The sequence below is a fragment of the Equus caballus genome, chromosome 5 (assembly GCF_041296265.1).
Source record: "Equus caballus isolate H_3958 breed thoroughbred chromosome 5, TB-T2T, whole genome shotgun sequence".
In the NCBI taxonomy this organism is placed as follows: domain Eukaryota; kingdom Metazoa; phylum Chordata; class Mammalia; order Perissodactyla; family Equidae; genus Equus; species Equus caballus.
In genome coordinates, this window is record NC_091688.1 from 15385021 (window position 1) to 15410151 (window position 25131).

The following is a 25131-nucleotide window of genomic DNA, read 5'->3' on the forward strand; positions in this document are numbered from 1 at the left end:
GTCCCCTTTCAAACAGCCTTTCCCTGATTTTATAAAAGAAAGCATTGTCTCTTACTAGTTCTGAGTTTTGTTATGCTGCATTGCCTCTCTGGCCCCCTAATAAAGGACTAGCCTGAAGTACTCAAATAACTTGGTGTAGAAGTTGAGAAAGGGAGTGATTAATGGGGCAAGAAATCCTTTTGAAATCAGATTGTTTTTAATGAAATTGAAGGAAGACTTAATTGTCAGCTTATAAATTATTAAAACTAATTTTTAATGATAGATCAATATGCAGTTTTTGGAAAACACTTGGAAAGAGTTCAAAGAATTAACATTGCTACAATAACCTTTGATTCTGATCTTCTTATTTATGTGACCGAAGTTTCTTAGCACTTACATCTATAAGATGAAAAATAGGGGTAGCAATGCTTCTTAATTGTCTCATTCTACAATATTCATAATCTAGTAAATAATGTAATATTAATCATTCCAGCAAATAATATAATATTTATCATTCTAGCAATACTGTAACATTTATCAATGGATATATGAACTGATTGGGAGAAAAAGCTCTACCCATTTAAATTTGAGATTTATTTTCAAATTCTCAGTAATATTTTACTTTTTATGTTTAATATTTATCAAAGTTTATTGCATATTTGTGTTGTATTGATGTAGTGTGTTCTAATCATTGTAATGATAGCCCAATCTAGAAGAAATTTTAGTATTCAGAGCTTTATGGTTAGGAAAGTTTTTGTATTTAAATTTTAATTTACATACATTTAATGGCTAGGAAGTATGATAGAATGATCAATAAATGATTTTCAAACCTAAAAATATACTAGAATAAATTATGTAATGTAATGTAGAATGGAAATAGAAGTTCAAGAAGAAAACAAAATTATGTAAAATTTCCAACTGTTAAAGAAGAGCTTATTTGTGTATTCGATAATGAATGATGGTATGGTGCTTATCATATTGCTATGACATTTAAATTCCATTAGTTACATTTAAAATAATGTCATTGTTTTAAAGTGCAAATAATTACAATGTACCAGAAATTACATTGATAATAACTATTTAAATATATTCAAAATCTTTTCTCATAAACGTAAAAATATGCAAGATACTTTTTCAAAATTCAGAGATTACAAGAGCAAAAAACATTTTAAAACACTGATATATACCACTTGCTTTCCTATTAGTTATGCCCTTGTTGGAATTATTTATTGCTATTTCATTTATTGGTATTTTTTGCCTAGCAGATGTTAGGTAAATATTCATTGGGGTGATAAATAGTTTCAGTTGTATCAGAGCTAGCTCCAGTGACGTTAATGTCATCTCAATTACATGTCTCTATTGTGAATTAAAATAATTTTTTGTTGTTGTTCTACCAGGACTATTTTAAAAGCACATTTAATTAAAGCTCATATGGTGAAATCTGAAGATAGATCAGAAAATCTTGTTTAGGACCACTTAAGCCTAGTTGGATTCAGAATCATTTTGCAGAAATTAGCAGCTTTAATTATAGGATATGAAATTTGGAGCTAGAGGAAGACTTAGAGATTTCCTAGTGAAATGCCCTCATTTGTCAAAGAGAAAACACAGAGCCAGAGAGTCACTTCCTCAAACTAATACAGGTAGTTGGCAACGGAACCATATCCATTGAGTCACTAAAATCTATTGGTTTTTCCCTCCAGAATCTCTCTTGAATTTCTCTGCTTCTTTCGCTGTCTCTAGTACCCTCATTTAAGTTCAGGCTGTCAGGATCACTCACTTGATATCTACTGTACTACCTCTGATTGGCCTCCCCATATCCTTTCATTTACGAAGCATATCTGATCACAGTCATTCTTCTGCTTCAAATCCTTTAGAGATGTCTCCTTGGTCATAGGAAAAAAAACTAGTCTTTTATTCTGCAAGGCTCTAACTGATCAGGCCCCTGCTTGCCTTTCTAGCCTTAACTGCCATCTCTGTCCCCCCTTGTTCCCTGAATTTCAGTCACACAGGCTTCTTCAGTTTCTCAAATGTACCATGCTCGTTTCTTTCTATGGCATCTTGTTATATGCTATTCCTGCTGCTTGAAGCGCTTCTACTGCTCTACTAAATGCCTACTTATCCTTCAGATTTCATCTCAAGTGATACTTTGATGAAGACTCCCACATCTCCCCTCCCCCCAGGCCTTGCAGACTGGATAGGTCCCATTGCTGTTTTTTCTCGTCTTTACTTTTTATTCTAAACCCATATTACAGTTTGTATATTTGTGTGATTATTTGATTAAAGTCTGTTGCTCCAGATAGAGTATAATCTCTGAGGGCAGAGTTTATGTGTATTTTGCTTATCATTGTATCCCTAGCACCTGCCTCATTGCCTGGTGCATCATAGGAGGGACTCAATATTTGTTGAATGAATGACTCCCAAGTAGTTCTATTTCTACTACACCAATGACTATAGAGTAACATTTTTTATGTTTAAAATCTTCTTTGCCGTATGCTTTATATAATTCACCCATCTGTTGATGAACTAGCATTTGGGAAAAAATAGAATTTCAAGTTATTTATTCCTAATTTGTAAATCACACTTAAAAAAAAAACCAAAACACCTTCTTTTCTTAAAAGCATGAAACCAATAGTGCTAAATATTCTTCCTATATTTGATGGAACCTAGTCACATGTTAATTTTTATTCATCAGCTCTCTGATTTATGAGTACTTTTTGAGAAGCTAAGAAGTCGTAGAAATTATTGCATATGGAATATAACAAAAACGCAGACCACATGGTGGTGATATTAAAGTAAGTGCCTCTCAAACTAGTGTTCCACAGAATAATGTTCCTGAAAATTTTAATAAATACTCACTACCCCCTCCTTTATCTTCCCCCTGCCTTTTCCACCTCCATCCCCAAGAAGGATTGTATTCTTATAGATACGTTGACAAACAACATACTACCTCTCCCTCTCATACTAGTAAAGTATATTATAGTAAAGTTTCTTTTGACTTAAAGCAGAGTTTCTCAACCTTGGCACCACTGACATTTTGGACTGGATAATTCTTTGTTGAGGTGGAGGGGAGAGAGAGGATGATGTTCTGGGCATTGTAGGATGTTTAGCAGCATCCCTGCCCTCTGTCCATGAGACTCCAGTAACACCCTCCCAGTTGCAACAGCCAAAGATGCCTCCAGATATTGTCCCCTGGAAGGCAAAATCGTCCCTAATTGAGAACTATTACCTTAAAGAAATCAGTTTAACTCTATTTATACTATTTCCCAAACTCATTTGAATTCCTTGGAATTCTTCTTCTCTTTCTTCATCCATGTACCTAATGTCCTAGGAAATGCTATTTTAAATTATCATTTAGTAAAAAAACCCTGATTCTACTTTTTCCCCCTGCTATTTTAGACTCCTTAAAACTCTTCAATACTTTCCATTGTATTTAGAATCAAATCCAGGGGCTGGCCCAGTGGCGCAGCAGTTAAGTTCGTATGTTCCACTTCGGTGGCCCGGGGTTCGCCAGTTCGGATCCTGGGTGCAGACATGGCACCGCTTGGCACCCCATGCTGTGGTAGCCATCCCACGTATAAAGTGGAGGAAGATGGGCATGGATGTGAGCTCAGGGCCAGTCTTCCTCAGCAAAAAGAGGAGAATTGGCAGCAAATGTTAGCTCAGGGCTGATCTTCCTCAAAAAAAAAAAAGAATCAAATCCAAACTTAACATGGACCTTTCTGACCTTTCCGTGTGTAAAGGCCTTTGCCTACCTCCCTAACCTTAACTCCTGTCACTACCTTCTGTCAGTCCCGTTGTGGCCTGCTTTCAGATCCTCAGGCACCCCAGTTTCTTTCCTAATTTACTGTTCCTTCTGTGGGGAAGCATTTTGCACTTGCTCTTTCTTATCCATTAGGTTCAGGTTTCAGATTAAATGTCATCTCCCAAGGAAAGATCTTTTCTGATCATCCCTTACCCTGCCAAAGGACAGTCATCATTCCAGTACCTATTCTCTGTCTCAATACCCTGTTTATTGCCTTCACAACACTTTCCAGTTTGTAATTCTTTGTTTGTTTATTTGTGTGGGTTTCTTTTTGCCTTAGTCACTAGCATGCAAATTCTATGAGGGCAGAAGCCACATCTATCTTGTTCATCATTATATCCCCACATTTAACACAGAGCCTAAAATCTGATAGGCACAATAATTATTTGTTGAATAAATAAATGAATAAGTTTTAATTTATCAGTGTTTCTGTTAAAAGGTTAAACTTGGAGTTAAAGTGTATTTTTTATTGAGATATAATTCAGATACTATAAAATTCACCCTTTTAAAGTGTATAATTCAGTGGTTTCTAATATATTTAGAAAGTTTTACCACGATCACCATTATCTTAATTCCACAACATTTTCATCATGCCCCATTCCCCCTTCCCTCAGCCGATGCCAACCACTAATCTACTTTCTGTCTCTATGGATTTACCTGTTCTGGATATTTTATATAAATAGAATTATACAATATGTGGTCTTTAGTGTCTGGCTTCTTTTCCTTTGTGTAATGTTTTCAAGTTTCATTCATGTGGTAGCATGTAATAGTATGCCTCATGGCTGAATAATATTCCATTATATGGATATATGTTTTGTTTATCCATTCATCAGATGATAGACATCTGGATTGTTTCCACTTTGGGGCTATTATCAATAATGCTGCTATGGAAGTTCATGTATAAGTTTTTGTGTAAACATATGTTTTCACTTCTCTTGGGTGTATACCTAGAAGTGGAATTGCTGGATCATATGGTAACTCTATATTTAATTTTTTGAGGAACTGCCAAACTGTTTTCCAGAGTACCTGCACCGTTTTACATTCCCACCAGCAGTAGATGAGGGTTCCAATTTCTCATCTTTGCCAACACTTGTTATTGTCTCTTTTTTTATTATTGCATCCTACTGGGTATAAAGTGGCATTGTGGTTTTGATTTGCATTTCCCTAATGATTGATGATGTTGAAATGTTTTCATGTCCTTATTGGCCATTTGTGTATCTTTTTTTTTTTTTTTTTTTTAAAGATTTTATTTTTTCCTTTTTCTCCCCAAAGCCCCCCGGTACATAGTTGTGTATTCTTCGTTGTGGGTTCTTCTAGTTGTGGCATGTGGGACGCTGCCTCAGCGTGGTCTGACAAGCAGTGCCATGTCCGCGCCCAGGATTCGAACTAACGAAACACTGGGCCGCCTGCTACGGAGTGCGCGAACTTAACCACTCGGCCACGGGGCCAGCCCCCCATTTGTGTATCTTTTGGCAAAATGTCTATTGAGATTCTTTGCCCATTTTTTTAATTGGGTTATTTGTCTTTTTATTATAGAGTTCTAAGAAGTTACTTATATATTCTAGATACTAGACCCTTATCTAATAAATGGTTTGCAGATATTGTCTCCCATTCTATGATTGTCTTTTCACTTTCTTGATATTGCCCTTTTAAACATAGAAGTTTTAAATTTTGATGAAGTCCAATATGTCAGTTTTTTCTTAAATCGTTTGTGCTTTTGGTATCATATCTAAGAAACCATTTCCTCATCTAAGATCATGAAGATTTACGCCTGTTTTCTTTTGAGAGTTTTATCGATTTAGCTTTTACATTTAAATCTTTGGTCCATTTAGACAATTTTTGTATATGGTATGAGGTAGGGTTGCAAATTCATTCTTTTGCACTTGAATATCCTTTTGTTGGAGCTTTTTTAAAAAACTTTATTAAAGCATATAATTTTTACAAGAATTATTAACGTTGTTTCAACATTTACAATTCAAGAAAATAATGTATGGCGCACATACTGTGTATCAGACATTATGTTGGGCATAGGATCTATAAAGATAAACATGATATAATCCCTATCTTCAGTATGTCACAGATCTGGAAATTAAGAAAATTGAAAGTAGTAGTAAAAATCTGAATGGAGCATAAAAGATATTTGAAAGAATTAATAGTGGTTTTAAAGAATTGGTTTTTGAGAGATTGCATGTGAAAGTAAGATGATACTTCTGGTATAAAAAAAAAATATTCCTGAAAAGTGCTGTAAAAAGCACTTGAATGGTGGTTGCTATGCAGTATGAATATTTTCCCTTGATTAGTACTCTTCAAGTCCTTTGCTGTTAGCTTAGTAATTTAGCGGGTGGGTGAGAAAGAAATTGTCTGTCATCCACAAATGTGAGATAAAAAACCACAGTAGAAATGACAAAGAAATCTCTCCCTCATTCTCTCTCTCTTTAGTGTGACTGACTAATTAGTATTGACTTAGAGCAAAGTTCTCTACAGCACTGCTCTGAGTCATTTTCACCAATTCTGGATTTTTTTCACCCCTTTGTCATCCTTTTTTTTCTCTTGATGCTACTCTTGTAATTGTTGATATATCTTGATAAGATTTGCACTTATTTATGCTAGGTTTCTTTGAACTAGGCTTAGTCTTTTGTGATAAATTAATGAATTCAGGACAATTTAAGTCCAACTTATTATTTTGCTAGGGCTGCCATAACAATACCATAGACTAGGTGCCTTAAACAACACGAATTTATGTTCTGACAGTTCTGGAGTCATGAAATGCAAGATCAAGGTGCTGGCTTTTCTGGTGAGGCCCCGCTTCCTGGCTTGCAGAGAGCCTTCTTGCTATTTCTCACATGGCCTTTCCTCAGTGTGCACCTGCACGAGGAGGGGTGGGGAGGGAGGAAGAAGGGTGTTTCTGATGTCTCTTCCTCTTTTTCTTTTTTTTTTAAATTTTTTTCCCTAGTTCTATCGAGAAATAATTGGCATACGTCATTGTTTAAGGTGTACAGCATGACGACTTGATTTATATATATTGTGAACTGATTGCCACAATAGGTTCAGTTAACATCCATCATCTTGTATAGGGACAATAAAAAGAAAAGAAAAAAATTTCTCCTTGTGATGAGAACTCTTAAGATCAATTCTTTCAATAACTTTTCTATATATCGTACAGCAGTGTTAATTATAGTCATCATGTTGTATATTACATACCTAGTACTTATTTGTCTTATAACTGAAAGTTTGTACCTTTTGACCACCTTCCTTATTCCCCCTCTCCCAACCCCCTGCCTCTGGTAACTACAAATTTGGTCTCTTTCTCTATGAGTTGTTTGTTGTTGTTTAGATCCCATGTGTAAGTGAGATCACACAGTATTTTTCTTTCTCTCTCTGACTTATTTCACTTAGCATGATACCTTCAAGGTCCATCCATGTTGTTGTAAATAGTAGGATTTCCTCACTTTTTACATCCATGCTATCGTAAATAGTAGGATTTCCTTGTTTTTTATGGCAGAATAATATTCCATTGTGTATATACTACAATTTCTGTGTTCATTCATCCGTCGATGGACACTTAGGTTGTTTCCATGTCTTGGTTATTGTAAATAATGCTGCTGTGAACATGGGGGTGCAGGCATCTTTTTGAGTTAGTGTTTTCATTTCTTTGGATATATTCCCAGAAGTGGAATTGCTGGATCATATTGTAGTTTTAATATTTTGAGTAATCGCCGTACTGTTTTCCATAGTGGCTGCACCAATTTACATTCCCACCAACAGTGTGGAAGTGTTCCATTTTTTCCACATCCACGCCAGCATTTGTTATCTCTTGTCTCTTTGACCGCCATTCTGACAGGCATGAGGTATTAAGGTAGTCTTCCTCTTCTAATAAGGACACCAGTCCTATTGGAATAAAGCCTCACCCTTAACGACCTCATTTAACCTTCACTCCCTACTCAAAGCCCTATCTCCAAATACAGCCACATCGGGGCTTCGGGATTCAACATAGAAGTTTGGTGGTGGGGGCACAATTCAGTCCATAACACCCATGTAACACATAGTAGTCACTTTGATATTCTTTATTTTGTAATAAGAAAACAGTGAATCTCTATAAAACTTTAGATTGTTACTGGAGGGGTAAAAAAGCTGTACTGTTATGTAGGCTCTCTACACCAGTATTTCCTTACCTATAAAACAAGGAAATTGGGTTAGTTGATTTCTGAACATGGAAATTCTCTGTTTTTCCAATTTAGAGTTACTGATTTCTAACATTATTCAGCACATAGGTTATAGGAAGAATCATATAATAGAAATTGATGTTCTGTAAATCTGCATTCTACCGACTTCTCATAACTGAATTTGAAAGGCTTAATCATTCCATGTACCTCTAAATTCTGATACAGATACTCTTTTCAAATAGCTATGCTGGTTAGGTTTTACTGTGTATAATTTAAAGATTTGGATGTGACATGTTTCTTTTTTTCTTCCAGTCAATAATACCCTTTATTTATACAATGTAATTTATTTATCCATCATGAATACATTTCATTGTGATAGATTCAAACAATACAATAAATGTAGATAGCAAAATGTGAGAATCTCTCATACCTACTTCTCTCTCAAAGGCGATAACCCCAATTAACAAATTTGGCAGGCATCCTTCCAATCTTCTTTCTATGAATGTACATATGAATATTAATTTATGCACATATTTTTTCATAAGTGAGATCATGCTGTACATATTCTGTTTTTTAAACATTTTCCTCAGCAGTGTGTCTGGGTTTTTCATAGATATCAAGATGTATGTATATCATTTCTTAAATGGCTGCATAATGTTATATGATATTATTATAATTTATTTAACTATTCCCCTTTTGTTGGGCATCACTTTGTTTTCCTTATCATTATTAAACATAATGGTGCATGCACATCCTTGCAGATACATCCATTTATGCAGAGATTCCTTTAGAATATATTTCCTTCGTGTGGGATTGAACACACTGAAAATTTTGATAGCTACTGTCTGTCTTCCTAAAAGGAAAATTTACATTCCCACCACGGAAAGTGGGAGTGTTTATTTACCTTCACCATTCCCAAAATAATATCAGTATTTTATAATTGCTTCTAATCTGATGGTTGAAAAATTATATTTCATTATTTTAAAGTAGCATTTATCTGATATCTGGGATGTTGAACATCCCTTTATTTGTTCGTTCTATGAATTGCTCTAATTTGCCCATTTTTCTTGTGGAATATCCTTTTAATATTGATTTGTAAGAATTTCTTTTAAATGTATTTTGCATATGAATCCTTTATTTTAAATGTTGCAAATATGTGTTTCATGTCTGTTGCTTGTCTTTTAACTTTGCTTATAGTGTCTTGTAGAATGCAGAATTTTCTCTTTTTTTTTTTTAACTATTTTTACGTATATATATTTTTAGGAAGATTGGCCCTGAGCTAACATCTGTTGCCAGTCTTCCTCTGTTTTCTTTCTCCCCAAAGCCCCAGTACATAGTTGTAAATCCTAGTTCTATGTCCTTCTAGTTCTTCTATGTGGGATGTCGCCTCAGCATGGCTTGATGAGCAGTGTGTAGGTTCATGCCCATGATCCAAGCCAGCGAACCCTAGGCCCCAAAAGCAGAACACATGTTTACCATTATACCACCAGGCAGGCCCGGATTTTTCATTTTGTGAGAATGTCAGTTATTCCCTTTATGACCTCTGTTTTGTGTTGTGTTTAGGAAGGCCTTCCCCAGGTAGAGTTACTTAAATTTTTTTCTAATATTTTCTAATACTGTTTCTTTAATTCCATTTGGAGTTTTTAAATGGATGGCCAATTGACTCAATCCTATTTCTTATACAGTCCATTCTTTTTTCGCTGATTTGAAGCCCCTTTTATCGTAATCTAAATCTCTATATGTAGATATATTTCTAGACTCTCTATTCTGTTCTTTTTGTCGTGTTTCTTAAAAAGTCCTTTACCAATAGTGTACTTTTCATTACAGTAGATTACTGTGTCTTTTGAAATCTGAGATGACAAGAACATTTTCCTTCATTTATTTTGCATAGCTGTTCTTGCTAGTTTTATCTATAGTTTTTTTCCTCTTTTCTCTCTGTTTGCTGTTACTTAGTGTTACTATAACCTTACTCTACCCTGTTCTGATTTGTGGCTGTTATATGTGAACTAGAAAACTGGATAACAGACTGCTGGTTTTTAGATAAAACATTCTCTAAATTGAGGAAATGAAGAATTCATACAAGCTTGATTCATGGGTAGAATATTCATGCTTTAATACATAAAATTTATTTCATATGCTTTGGTTTCTCAGAGGCTTAAGTTTTTTTGTTTCTAGGTGCTTAGTAATATTTTAAATAGTTGATATTGCTGAATATGGAACCTCTATGTAAATACTAATATATGTTAAAATTATTTTCAAAACAGAATCTATGTTTAAATCACTTTGCTGAACAGCTTTGTTTATTTCTATCACTTTATGTTAATGAAAATTGTCTGTTAATAGATAAACAAAGTAAATATGAGCAAACTCATTTTTTGCTTTTAGGTTTTCTCTCCTAACAATACAATGGAGAATAAAATAAAAAATTTGAAAAGTAGGTAACTAAGTAGAATAATATGTTACTCTTGTTTTAAAACAGCTATAGCTAGATTCTATTATAAGAGCAGCATCTGTTACCATGAGGCATCTTTAACTCAAGGTCAGCTTAAAAAAAAGCTTTGACGGGCTTTATGCTTTGAAAAAATAATTCTTAGTGGCCTTGGGCAGCTATAGCCTATATTGTACCTAAATTGCTGAGCTTACGTCAGGGACTTAAAATGGCCATCCCTTCTTTACTGCAAAATCGATAGAATCCTGCATTATCTGTTCAGTTCTAAAGCATAAGAGATAGGGAAGTAGATATGTATAAATAAAAGTTAAGAATTTGTGTAGTGCTAATTTGTTTTACATTTGTTTTATTCAAATTAAATTAATAGATTTGATATGCTTTTTTAGAACGTCATTTTAAGCTTTTGTTTTTCTTGAAAATATCTTTGGTACTATGAATTTGTGTGTGTGTGTGTATTGCGTATTACTCAGGGAAATATCATTTCACTTTTCTTGGACAGGTGAATTATTTAAGCGTTTCTGGAATTGCACTAAGATTTAGAGCATATAGGGGACATAAAAGACCCTATACTTTGTGTAGACGTTTCAAGCTTAGAGTGCCTCAGAGATCTAGAAATCGGATAGTTCTATATTATGTTTGGCATCTGGAGTCTAGTCATATCTCACTTGGGCAAGAGATGTACCCTTATAGGCTTCGGGGTTCCTGAAGCTACATATATCTGTACTTTTAGGATTCAGTAAATTGATAAGCTTATATGACAGAACTCACAAAGTGGATCCAACCTGCAAAGACATGTATTGATTGGCCCACATAGTGGTTTTTTTAAAGTTGAGGTCATAATAGTTTACAACATTGTGAAATTTCAGTTGTACATTATTGTCAGTCACCATATAAGTGTGCCCCTTCACCCTTTGTGCCCACTTCCCAACTCCCTTCCGCCTAGTAACCACTAAACTATTCTTTTTGTGTCCATGTGTTTATCTTCCACATATGAGTGAAATCATACGGTGTTTGTCTTTCTCTGTCTGGCTTATTTTGCTTAACATAATACCCTCAAGGTCCATCTATGTTGTTGGAAATGGGACGATTTTGTCTTTTTTATGGCTGAGTACTATTGCATTGTATGTATATACACCACATCTTCTTTATCCATTCATCAGTTGATGGGCACTTGGGTTGCTCCCGTGTTTTGGCTTGTGAGTAATGCTGCAGTGAACATGGGAGTGCATAAGTCTCTTTGAATTGCTGGTTTCAAGTTCTTTGGATAAATACCCAGTAGTGGGATAGCTGGGTCATATGGTATTTCTATTTTTAATTTTCTGAGAAATCTCTATACTGTTTTCCAAAGTGGTTGAAACAGTTTACATTCCCACTGGCAGTGTACAAGGGTTCCCTTTTCTCTACAACCTCTCCAACATTTGTTATTTTCTTCTTCTTCTTCTTCTTTTCTTTTTTTTGAGGAAGATTAGGCCTGGCTAACATCTGCCGCCAGTCCTCCTCTTTTGCTGAGGAAGACTGGTCCCGAGCTAACATCTGTGTCCATTTTCCTCTACTTTATATGTGGGACATCCGTGCCTATCTTCCTCTACTTTATATGTGGGACGCCTGACACAGCATGACTTGACAAGTGGTGCATAGTTCTGCACCTGGGATCTGAACTGGCGAAGCTTGGGCCACCAAAGCAGAATGTGCAACCTTAACTGCTGCACCACCGGGCTGGCTCTGACATTTGTTATTTTTTGTCTTGGTAATTATAGCCATTCCAATGGGTGTAAGGTGATATCTTAATGTAGTTTTGATTTACTTTTCCCTGATGATTAGTGATGTTGAACATCTTTTCAACATAGTTTTTTAAAAATATCTAGATTTATGGCTTCTCCTGAAAAATTGTAAGATCTGACAACCTGGGCCTCATATTACCACATGGCAGCAACTAACTAGATGAGCATGTGCTTTCCAGTTTGCCAGAATCCCTACCACTCCTTATCCTGAAGGTGTCAGTTGTCATTTATCACTGCACTTGTGCAATCACCCACTTGCCCAACTCATTTATCTTCCTACCCAGCAATTAAAGGTTTGGAATATCTAATTTATAATCATCAGTCTGTATGTTTTTCTCTGTGTCCGATGCACATAAAGTAAAAATGAGTAGATAGCAATTCAGTACAGTTAGAACAATCAACTCATTTTTTTCCAGAAGTGTATTACATATACATGTCTTCATTTTCTGTTGCATTTTTTTCCTCCCTGAAATATTAAATCTACTCTCTTCCTGAATCCTACTCACTTCACCTCCCAACACCTTGAATCTTCCTTGATCACCTCTGTCTACAGTACTGTCTTCCTCTTCTGAAGTCTTAGAACACTTTTCTCCATCACTGTAAATTTATTATAGTAGAGATTTAGAGAGTCTCATTCAATTAAAAAATGGTTATGTTCCTGTGAAGAGGCCTTTGATTAATGTTTTCTTAATATGGTTCACAGTTCCTTTTTTCAGAGAAATACCTTTATTGTTGTCATTTTGGAGATTAAGAAAGTAGTAATTTAAATTTTATTCCTCTAGTTTTCCTTATTGGCCTTTGGACATTAAATTTATTGTTTTCTTTGCTTTCAGTTACAGATGAGGACACAGTAAAGAGATATTTTGCCAAGTTTGAAGAAAAATTTTTCCAAACCTGTGAAAAAGAACTTGCCAAAATCAACACATTTTATTCAGGTGAGTAGGATTTTGGTACAACACACAAAAGACAATTTCTGCTGCTCAGATAGGAGAAACCCTACCATGTCACGGTTTAAACTGCTGATCATCGTTTTAAAATTGAGGCTTGTTTTCCTTGCTATCCTGCACTTAAAGGATATTTTCTTTAGCTGAGGCAGGACTGCATCTGGTATCTCGATGTTTAAACCTTATGTTTTCATTGCCTAGATTCTCTGGCAGTTGAAAGGATTTCGGGACCTCAAAGTGAAGCAGTACCATGATAGAGCTTCACTGTAGCCCAGTCCAAAGCTTTAAAGAGCCAGAAACTTGGTTTTATCATTTCTCTCAGAGTTGTATTACACAATTGGAGCTTATTAATTATGTCAGTTTTGTTCCTTTCCATTCCATGGAACACTCCTCTCTGTTTCTCTAGAGCGCAGTCTCCAGTGTGGCATCTACGAGATGCTATAAAAAAAAATACCTATTTGTTTATGTCTGACCCTTTTAAATTTTGTTTTTATATATATTTACTCTCCTGCTCCTTTAAACATCTGTTTTTCCATCTCACAGAGCTCAACTTCCTTGACTCCCTCATTCTGTTCCAGTTGATCATGTCTCTCCCAAAACTACTTCCCTCTCCATTAATCATTTTAACCACATTGTCCCTTGTGTTTTTAATCCCTTTACCTTGTATTGCTTCTGCCTGGTGAAACTCCACCTGTGGACCAGTTCAGCCTTTTACCTTCTTCATGACTATCCCCAGGCTGCTTAGGACACCTGGAAAAAAATCACATGGCAGAATAAATTTGAACCACTATAAATTCATTCTTGCATTCTTAACTATGTCCTCAAAGCTGCCTGTGGGTCCTAATCATTGCTCCTTTCCATGCTCCAAAGTGCTTGTCTAAACCCTATGCTATTCTCTTGAATTCTCTGACCCCACCATCTTCCCCATCATGCTCATTATACCTCCTACTTTACAAATAAAAATAAGGCCTTCAACTCCTGTTGGTGTATAATATGCAGATCTATGCCACTTCTCCCCCTAAAATACCTGTAGGCATTCTTACCCTTACTTATCTTCTTCCAATCTTTGTAGAAAAGATATCCCTCTTCAGTCTATGGCAAATCTCTACAACTACTGACTGAATTTAAGCTCCTCAAGACCTTGCTCCAGTAGTTATTTCCTCTAAGAATTGTTGAATAAATGCATTTTTAAGTTCCCTTTTTATTGGTTTAGTCTGCTTAGCAAGTCACTCCCTTCGAATGAAAAATAAACAAACAAAAAGGAATCAAATGTCTTGACTTTATGTCCTCCTTCTCATTTTGTTTATGTCTGGACTTCTTCCTAGGCAAAGGGAACAGTTTATACAGAAGCACAGAGCCATGAAAGGGCATGGCATATATGTGTGTCCTTTTCACTATGTTACAAGCACCTAGAAGGCAGAGACAAAATAGAAATATTATTTGGAACCATGCAGATGGATAGATTTTCAGCATGGGGAAAATGTTCAGAAGGAATTGCAATGTTCAAGGATAAAGGTGATTTCCACAATTAGGAGATTAGGAGGATAAAGAGGAACTAGCAGTGTAGACAGAGAAGGAGAAGACAGCCATGCAGAAGGAGGAAGAGGATACTAAAAGAGGAAGGCATTTCAGTGGAAAGAGTGTTTAGACTGAGAAAAGGCTGTTAGGGATGATCTAAGGCTGTAAATGAAAAAATATATAAGGTCAAGTTTATTGGCATTTTTCTTTTACTATGATTTGTTTTGGAAGGATCTCTGACCCCAACTCTAAATGGATAATTTAGATCATAAAGAATAGATAACGCCTTTTAGTTTACAAGGAAAATATCTACTCTTAATAATAGATACATACTTTTTATATTTTGACTTACAGTAAAAAAATACATAAAAATTATGACCCATTACACATAGACAGATACATGTTTTATATATGTTTATGTGCATCTGTATGTGTGTATATGCAATATATTTAAATAATTAATTTTTTATGAAACTCCTTATCCTTACTACTTGTAATATATTCTGTTTTCTATATTTAATTATTTCTGTTTAATTTGTTAAATACTGATTTATGATCTACTAAATTGCTTTCATGACCCCATATTGAGTTACAACCCTCAATTTAAAAAGTAGTATCTTAGACTTGGTTACTTCTCAAAAATAATTTTAAGCTTTTTACGATTAAAAATTGGGGGGCTGTGATTTAATGACTTCCATTCTCTTTGTGTATTGGCAGGGCCATTAGGGCATGTCTCTTGATGTCATCACAGAGTAGGTACAAATTGATAGTCTCCAGACTGACTTTTTCCTAGGTCAGGAAGTGATGGGTAACATGAAGACATGATTGACAGAAATAGAATTTGGCGCTTGTCCTAAACAGTATCATTTTTCTCCTTATTTAGCTGCCTTCTCCATGGCAGATTGTCTTGTAGACTGCAATCCTCAGACACTAGGGCACATGAAAAACTATAAATAATACAAGAATGAGTTCAGCATATAAACCTACCTCTGCCCACTTACATCTCACAAGCTATTTAATAGTCAGTTAAAAGTGGTCATTTTTTTAAGCGTGTTATGGTCTTGACTAGTACCTTTAAATACCCCAAACAAACAAAGCATAGAATGAATACTACGAAAATGCGGATATTTCTTTTCATACCAATTCTATAACGTACCAATTACACTTTGGATTTTGAACCTTATTCTTTTTTTAGAAGTTGTTTACCATTTAACCTTCCTAGGCCTCCAGGTACTTGGTTGTAAAATGAGCAAATTGGTTCTCAGTCCTTTAGGGTTCCACATGTGAGGAATCAGAAGCTATTTTCAATATTTCAGAAAACCTGATGTAAGTTACTTTACTGCTCTTTATTTTTTATTACATATTTTTGGTTAATAAGATATGGGCATTTATTTAGATTTATAGATTAAAATCTTTCAATATTTGAAGACCCTGGGAGGAGAGGGAACTTTTTTAAAGGAGAGATCCTTTTTGGTGATAGCATTGCTGATTAGCATTGCTAATCGTCTACCTGAAAGTCTCCCAGGCCTCTTCTAGCACTAAAATGGTATCAATCCTGAAGGCTGTCGTGTTAGATACCTTCTTTGTGGTGACCAGTATTATCCTTTTCCAATGGCACTACTAATCTTTTCATGTTACAATTATCTTTCTCTTTTCTTGAACCAGTTTGCTTTCTCTCACCATTCAAAATACTTACCTTTTAAGCAGTGTTTTTATGTGCCTACATAAAAAAAAAACCTTCGAATATATCTGTTACTGTTAATATTTCACAATTAAAACAGGCAAGCCCTTTTTAGTGGTTGGAATGTTTTAAATAGCTAAGTGCTTTTTCTTTTGTTTCTATATAATTTCAGTTCTTTCTGACCTCATTTTTTGGCTTCAGTTACTGTATTAGGAACTCACAACAATGTTATGTGCTTTTCCTTTCTTTTTTTTCCTTTTAAAGATTAGCACCTAGGCTAACATCTGTTGCCACTCTTTTTTCTTTTTTTTTCTTCTCCCCAAAACCCCCCAGTACATAATTGTGTATTCTAGTTGTAGGTCCTTCTGGTTGTGCTACGTGGGACACTGCCTCAGCCTGGCTTGATGAGCAGCACCATGTCTGTGCCCAGGATCTGAACCGGCAAAACCCTGGGCTGCCAAAGCTGAGCGTGTGAACTTAACCCCTTGGCCACGGGGCTGGCCCATGCTTTTCCTTTCTTTACGAGGACGGACAGAAAAGGAAGGAAGGGAGGGAGGGAGGAAGGAAGGAAGAAAGGCAGGTAGGCAGGCAGAAAGGAAGGAAAGAAGAAGGGAAGGAAGGTTAGTTTCAGTGGTGTTATTTATAAGTAGGAAAATTATGGCAATAGAACCAGATTTATTTCTTGGTTGTAAAATATTTTCAGGCATCATAAGACCAATTGGATAATAATTACTCAGAACTATTGCTATTATACAGTCTTGCTATATGTTTATTTTTCTTTATTCTTATTGAATTTGAGACATTGTATGTTGTTATACCACTGTGTGTGTGTGTAGTGAAACAAAAGAACGTTTCACTGAAATACTAAATGTTTGTCTTACAAGTGATTATATGTATCTAGTACTCAAATAGCTAAACTATGACTTAGTGGCTGGTTTTGCTCTTTGCTTATATATGTGTTAAAGTGTGGATTAAATATATGTTTAATTAATTAAGATGATTATAGGTCTGTAGTATTGTTTAAAATTCCCATTGTCGGGGCTGGCCCCGTGGCCGAGTGGTTAAGTTCGTGTGCTCCGCTGCAGGCGGCCCAGTGTTTCGTTGGTTCGAATCCTGGGCGCGGACATGACACTGCTCATCAAACCACGCTGAGGCAGCATCCCACATGCCACAACTAGAAGGACCCACAACGAAGAATATACAACTATGTACCAGAGGGCTTTGGGGAGAAAAAGGAAAAAAAAAAAAAAGAGTTTAAAAAAATAAATAAAATTCCCATTGTCTTAGCATTTCTTCCTATATCATGATTCTCTTGAATTCATTACAACAGAATCAGTTACTTAAGCTATTGAAGGATTAGGAGTAGGTGGGAAGTAGGGAAAATGAATTAAAGCAACTAAGTGGTCTGTCTTGCTTTCTTGGAAAGACATCTGATGAAAGTTAAAATTATAATTATTTATCTACAATCAACAATAAATTTTGCTTTCTTCATTTTGTTAAAAAAAGTGAGAGATTTCTATTAAAAACAAATCATGTGAAACCAACTTCATTTTCTTTCTCTATTCTTTTTTCTTTCCTCTTCCTTCCCTCCTATCTTTTCTTTCTTTCTAAGCCTGACTTGGGGAATGGCCATAGTCCTGGGGTAACAGTTTCAGCATGGCATCTTCACAAAAAAGCAGACTATCATCTAAATTAATACTCTTTTAAACTGTAGGTTGTGACCCAATAAATTGGTCAGGAAATTAAAATACCTGGGGTCATCACAGGCATTTTCTAAAATATGAATAGAATAGATAGTAGAATAGAAAATATCAGAGTACATGTAATGTGTTTATTTATCAATTATCTGTTTTTTTAAGTTTATATACAATATGATAAATGGTATTTTAGAGTTTTGCAAAGTACTATGGAAACCGACATGAAGAAGCATTGACTTTACTTGGAGGAAAAGAGAGGGATTGAGGGAAAAAAAACCCTAAAAGAAGTAAGGTTTAAATTAGGTCTTTGAAAATGCATGGGCATTTGCCATATGCTCTCGGAGGAGTGTGTTTGGGCATAGCGGTGGGGGGGGGGGCCCGGGTTGGAGTGTCGTGTTCCAGGGCAAGGGAAAAACCTATCCAAATGCATAGTGGCATTAAAGTACATGACATTATTTGGGGTGTGAGGAGGATTACAAATAGTTTACTGAGGCTGGAGTTGTAAGAGAATAAGAAATGAGTTGGGATTAGAGAGAAAAGTGGAAGAATAGGATGTTTTATTCACATGTGGAGATTTCAGACTTCAATATTAGAGGTGTAACAATTTCAGGTAATAAGAATTCCAGGATCTTGAAAGTTCTCATCATAAGAAAAAGAATATTTGTAACTGTGTATGGTGATGGATGTTAACTGGAATTATTGTGGTGGTCATTTTGCCTTATATACAAATATTGAATCATTTTGTTATACACCTGAAACTAATGTTATGTCAGTTATACCTCAGTTTAAAAAAAGGAATTCCAGATAAAAGCAGTACCAAAATTGCATGTAATATAACAAGATTAACTATCCTGAATCATCTACAATGGGTCAACATTCTTATAAACTTTGTATTTCAAATAACACTGAAGTCTGTAAGGCATTCCAGTTGATAGCAGTGCTAACACAAGCATTATGAGCAAGGAGGGCACATCCATATCAAGAATGGTTTCATTCTGGAAAGGACACATCTCTGCCCCGTGCATGATAGAAAGTATCCAGTGCACTCAACCTGACTCTAGGTGGCTGAGCTGTGCCAGTGGGGAATGGTTCGATATCTGCGGCTCATTGCTGGTCTTTGCTACCAGGTGAGTAGCTGCATTGTTAGGTGCATAGCTGCACACCAGGTGCTAGAGGCTGTGTTGATTTGCTCTAGTGATGATACCACATCTAGAATAGCAGCTGCCATCAAAGCTGCCATCTTACTAATTTTATGATAATCCACATTCTTCAGGATCCATCCAACTTCTGCACAGACTAAACAGATAAATGGGGATGTGATAGATATCATCCCTGTATCTTTCAAGTCTCTGATGGTGGTACTAACCTCTGAAGTTCCCCTAGGGATGTGTTTTTGCTTCTGGGGTAGTATCTTGATACAGATAAGTGCCAGGAACTTCCACCAGCTCTTCCTACCATAATGGCCCTTACCCTGGCTCAGAATTAATATGGAGATTCTACCAGTGACCTGGTGTTTCTATTCCAATTATGCATTCTAGAACTAGGGAAGTAATCATAGTATGAGTCTACAGAACAACTGGGTCCACTGTGAGTTAAAACTGGTCTAATATTCCATCTATCACCTGAACACTATAAATTTCCATTTGACTGCTGGACCAAATGGCATTTGGAGTCTCCAGAAATTTGCATCAGTTCAGAATATGGTAGGCATAATTCTAAGGTGGCCTCCAAGATCCCCTCCCCATGATGTACACATACCTTCTCTCAATTATTCAATCAAACACTAACCTAGGTGCTGCTGTGAAGGGTTTTTGTGGATGTAATTAAGGTCCTGAATCAGTTCACTTTAAGAAAGAGAGATTATCCCATGTGAACCTGACCTACTCACGGTGAACCCTTAAAAGGGACTGAGTTATTCCTAAGGAGAGAGATTCAAAGCATGAGAGGGCTTTGACATGAGAGTGTCTTCTCTCTTGCTGACTATGAAGATGAAGAGGAGTAAAGGTACTCTCTAGAAGCTAAAAGCAGATCCCAGGTGACAGCCAGCAAGAAAACGAGGACCTCAGTGCTACAGCTGCAAAGAAGTGAATTCTGCTACAACCAAGTGAGCTTGGTTGTGGAACCCAAGCTCCAGATAAGAAAGCAGCCCAGCTGACACCTGGAGTTCAGTCTTATGGACCCTGACGGGACCTCGTAACATCATGCTTGGACTTTTGACCTACAAAACTGTGAGCTAAATAGTGAGTTTTGTTTAGGCCACTAAGTTTGGGGCAATTTGTTCTATAGCAATAGAAAACTAATACAAAAGGCAATAACTAGAAATCCTTGAAAAGTCTGGATATTTCCTTTTCCCCAGTGCACAGTTACTCTAGTAAATGGCCACTAGCCCCTTTGAGGAAGGCTTGGAGGAAGATTTACAGTATAGACTTTTGGCAGTGCAGCAGGAACCATCCAAAAGGGAGCCTGGCATCCCATTCAGCATGAGTCTTTGGGGCCAGCCCTGGTGGCCTAGTGGTTAAACTCGGCACACTCCGCTTCAGCAGCCCAAGGTCAGTTCCCAGGCATGGACCTATACCATTTGTCTGTCAGTGGCCATGCTGTGACGGTGGCTCACATACAAAATAGAGGGAGGAAGACTGGTGATAGATGTTAGGTCAGGGTGAATCTTCCTCAGCAAAAGTAAAGATAAAAGTAAAAAAATAATGACAACCTTGTTTAAAAAAAAAAAGTCTGGGTCTGTGAACTTTCCAGCTTAGGTCTGGAAACTAGGCAAGAGGTCATGACTCTCTATTGTGGTGACTAAAATCAAGTATTTGGTTACCAGACCTGGAGTTTTTTTATATTATATTGATTAAACAGTATTTCAGTAGGTTGTCTGTGTATTTCCTTCCTAAGCATAACCATGATCAATTAACCACAGCCAAAATCTTTGTGGGGTAAAACTTTCTGATTACTGATTTGTCCTGTTGCATTTTATGGTAAATGCACCCACCTTGTCTTTGATGGTTAAGTGCTTCCATCTGACGCTTCTATTCCAGGATCCTGTCATCTCCACTGAAATCAGGGAGCCCATCTCAACGAACATATCTCCCATGGTCATACCTGGCCAACAATGGAGAGCAACCACAGAGCTTTTTGAGGATGCAGGTGCTCTCCTCACTGATGTATTTCTCTACACCTTAGTGAAAGGAGTATTTCCTGGGCCGCCTCAGCAATTGTAGTTGGTGTTGATATTGATGGATGAAATTTACTTGGAAAGAGGAATAGAAACATGATTTGGGTTTTGAATACAATTTGAGGTCGTAGGATATACAAGAAATAATAAATAGATTTCAAATGTAAGAAAAGTAATGTAAATGATTGAGGATGGAGATGAATCTTGGAAGCATCTTCTGGGAGTAATTTCTCTAAAAGAAAGAGCAGTGAAGCATGAAGAAGCAGTTAGTGACAAGATAGTGTAGCAGTATACGAAGCAAGGAAGAGGAGAACTTTGAGAAAGAATTAGCTGTAAATAATACTTTGTTGTTATTGTATGATTACTATCATTGTTATTGAGTGCTAGCAATGTTAGATGTTCTATGCTTCATTTCATTTAATCTTTACAACCACTTTATGAGGTAGTATCTCTATTTTGTATTGGTACTGTCTCAATTTCATCTATGAAAGGCTTACAAGAGTTTCAAAAAAAAATCTTGACTAAAATCATACAGCTAGTTAATGATGAGGCAAGGATTTGAACTGAAATTTGCCTGCGTTTAATGTACTAAATTGTAACCTTGGAAGAAAAGTTACAAGAGCATTATTTTTAAATGTAAGTACAACACAAATAAATAAATAAATAAAGTAAATCCAGCCAGGTACACCAAATATTTTTTTTCTTATGTATAGTTTGCCAGTCTTAGTCTCTTCTTGTAATACGTGTCTTGGAGAATTAATGAGGTGTAGTGAGAAATGCAACTGAATAGAAATCTCGAGCCCAAATTCTAATCCTGTTTCTGCACTAACTAGAGAAGTTTCTGAATAGCTTTTTAAAAAACTTGAGATATTCACATATTATAAAATTCACGGTTTTAAAGTATACAATTCACTGGTTTTCAGTATATTCACATGGTTGTACAACCATCACCACCGTCTAACTCCAGGACGTTTTCATCACCCCAAAAGACTCCATACCCATCAGCAGTCATTCCTCTTTCCTCCTTCCTCCCAGACCCTGGCAGCCACTAATCTACTTTCTGTCTCTATGGCTTTGCCTGTTCTGGACATTTCACATAAATGGAATCATACAATATGTGGCATTTTGAGTCTGGCTTATTTCACTTACCATGATGTCTTCAAGATTCATCTGTGTTGTAGCATGAATCAGTACTTCATACTTTTTTATGGTATATTCCATTGTATGTATATACCACATTTTGTTTCTCTTTGATCAGTTAATGGACATTTTGGTTGTTTCCACTTTTTGACTATTAGAAATATAAATTTGTGTATGTGTACCAGTTTTTGTGTGAACATATGTTTCAGTTCTCTTGGTTATATACCTAAGAGTGGAATTTGTGGATCTTAAGGTAACTCTGTGTTTAACCTTTTGAGAATTACGTTTGTACCATTTTGCATTCTCACTCTTAGTAGCTTTTCAGTTCTATAACATAATCTATAAAAAGAAAGTGTACACTTGAGGTTTTGTAGGGAGGGAAGTGTAGGGTAGAATGAAAAGAGGGTGTTAATACCAAAACATTTTTTCCTATCCAGTTCTAAATATTAGTTGTAACATTCTTTTCCTAGAAATTTTAGGGAAACAAACTAGAATAATTAGTAAAAATTCATAAACAGTGAGAATTTTTACCAGCTTTTTTATCTTGATGATTTGACAATTCTGTTTTATTTCTTACAGAAAAGCTCGCAGAGGCTCAGCGGAGGTTTGCTACACTTCAGAATGAGCTTCAGTCGTCACTGGATGCGCAGAAAGAAAGCACTGGTGTTACTACTCTGCGCCAACGCAGAAAGCCAGTCTTCCACTTGTCCCATGAGGAACGTGTCCAACATAGGAATATTAAAGACCTTAAACTGGCCTTCAGCGAGTTCTACCTCAGTCTTATCCTGCTGCAGAACTATCAGGTACTTAGATTCTTACCCTGGAGAATGGAACCTTTACGTAACTGAGAAATTATACTAAATGGAATTACCTTAAGCTGTACTATTGGGCCAATCCAAAAAGGGAAATCCTTAGTATGTCATTATTCTTTAGGTTCTTATTGGGATTCCAGATGCTCTTATTGGCTAAAAACCATGTTTCAGAGGTGATAAATAGAGTTAGCAAGACTTGTATTTTTGGAGATTAGTTTTCTAAAACTTTTTGTACAATATTCAGGAGTAGCCTTTGACTCAAGGACTAACAGTTTGCTTCCTATTTTTAGAGGCATCTCTGGTAGTGGTGAGTAGAAAAGAGGAATAACATATATCTACCCAACTACTGTTGGCTATGTAAGAGCTTTTATATTCCTCCTAACCTATAACAAAATTTCCACAAAAGCAACTGGACAGTTAACTTTCCTGCAACTAACACTAATAATACAAAAGATACTGACTTTTCAACTTCCCACTAAGAATCCTTGCAATTTTATTATCCAGAGGCTGCAATATAACTGAATCTTTTTTAAAAAATCTTGCAAAAGAAAAGAAATTAGATCACAGCAAATGTGTGTAGATACTGAATGTATTGCTCATATTTTTAAAACCCAATCTGAAAAATTCAACTGCTATATATACTAAATTATGGAAATACAGGGCATTCATTTATTTGTAATTCTTTATAGTTCTTTACATAGTTAAGTCTATAAAGAATTTATTGAAAAACAGATTATTTGTTCAATAATAAACATTTAAATAGGCAAAAGCATCTCCCTAATCTTTTTTCTTTTTAATTTTTTTTTGGTGAGGAAGATTGGCTGTGAGCTAACGTCTGTTGCCAATCTTCCTCTTTTTGCTTGAGGAAGATTGTTGCTGAACTAACTTCTGTGCCAGTCTTCCTCTACTTTGTGTGTGGGACACTGCAACAGCATGGCTTGACGAGCAGTGTGTAGGTCGAGCCTGGGATCCAGAACCCATGAACCCTGGGCCGCTGAAGCAGAGTGTGCGAACCCAACCACTATGCCACTGGGCCAGCCCCAGCATCTCCCTAGTTTTAGGTAGACCTTATGCACTATTCTTTTTCCATTTTATTCTTGTGGTTATTACTTACAATTAGTGGTTAGGATCATCACAGGATGATATACTATGTAAAAACTAAAGGTTATACAACAAAAGTATTACCAAGGGTAGATATTGGAATTTTAAAATAAAAAGTAATTATAGTCTTATATGTGTAGTAATCTAAGTTGTTAATGCATGAACTTATTTCCATCTCTCCTTTTCATAATTTTACTTTTTTCTTTGGTGATTTAATATTTTATCATTCAAGGAAGAACCTAGTTGGAAAATAATTTTAGAATAGAAAAGTAATTATATATGTTATATGCTGGGAAATTCCTTTCCTTTGAAATTTATCCATAGCTTTATAGTTTACTTTTTTAAAGAACAAAAATATTTTTCTTCTGTTTTATAATGCTATAAAACATTAACATTTCATATTTCGTTAATTATGCTTGCCTGTTGCAAGGAAATAACCCCTGTTAAATTTTATTAACTTTCCCAGAAGCTTTTGTTTTTGGTTGTTACAGAAAGCTCCTTGGGAAAACAAAAATAATTGTTAATTATAAAAAGTTCTGATCTATCCTCTGTTCTTTGAGCCTGTCTATTCTGTAAGAATATATTTACTCTGAGAATGAGGAGAAAGGAAAATTGGTTGAAAGATGTCTCCAAGTCATGGTGTATGCACCCCAAGGAGAGTTTAAGATGATCCGTTGAAGTATGAGGAAGAAAATTATAAACCAGCAAGCAAGCAAAGCCTAATTTTGGAGTAATGCTCAGTTTTTTTATTGATGGGAATATCTAATCAGCAAATCTGGGAGACCGCTAATGTAAAGAACCTTGCAAATCCACAGTTTCCTGCTTTTTTGCATGTTGATCAAAGAACAACTGAATTTCAGAATGTAGAAAAGTATAGTACTTTGATATT

The 25131-nt window shown here is 35.8% G+C and overlaps 1 protein-coding gene across 1 annotated transcript in view; it reads left to right on the forward strand.

The window, feature by feature from the left end:
* Positions 1-25131, forward strand: part of XPR1 (xenotropic and polytropic retrovirus receptor 1) — a 198600-nt gene that overhangs the window by 107861 nt on the left and 65608 nt on the right. Inside the window, exons 3-4 of the mRNA XM_023640652.2 lie at positions 13008-13109; positions 22909-23132. Of these exons, the coding sequence (XP_023496420.2) occupies positions 13008-13109; positions 22909-23132 (326 nt within the window). The remainder of the gene's footprint in view (positions 1-13007; positions 13110-22908; positions 23133-25131) is intronic.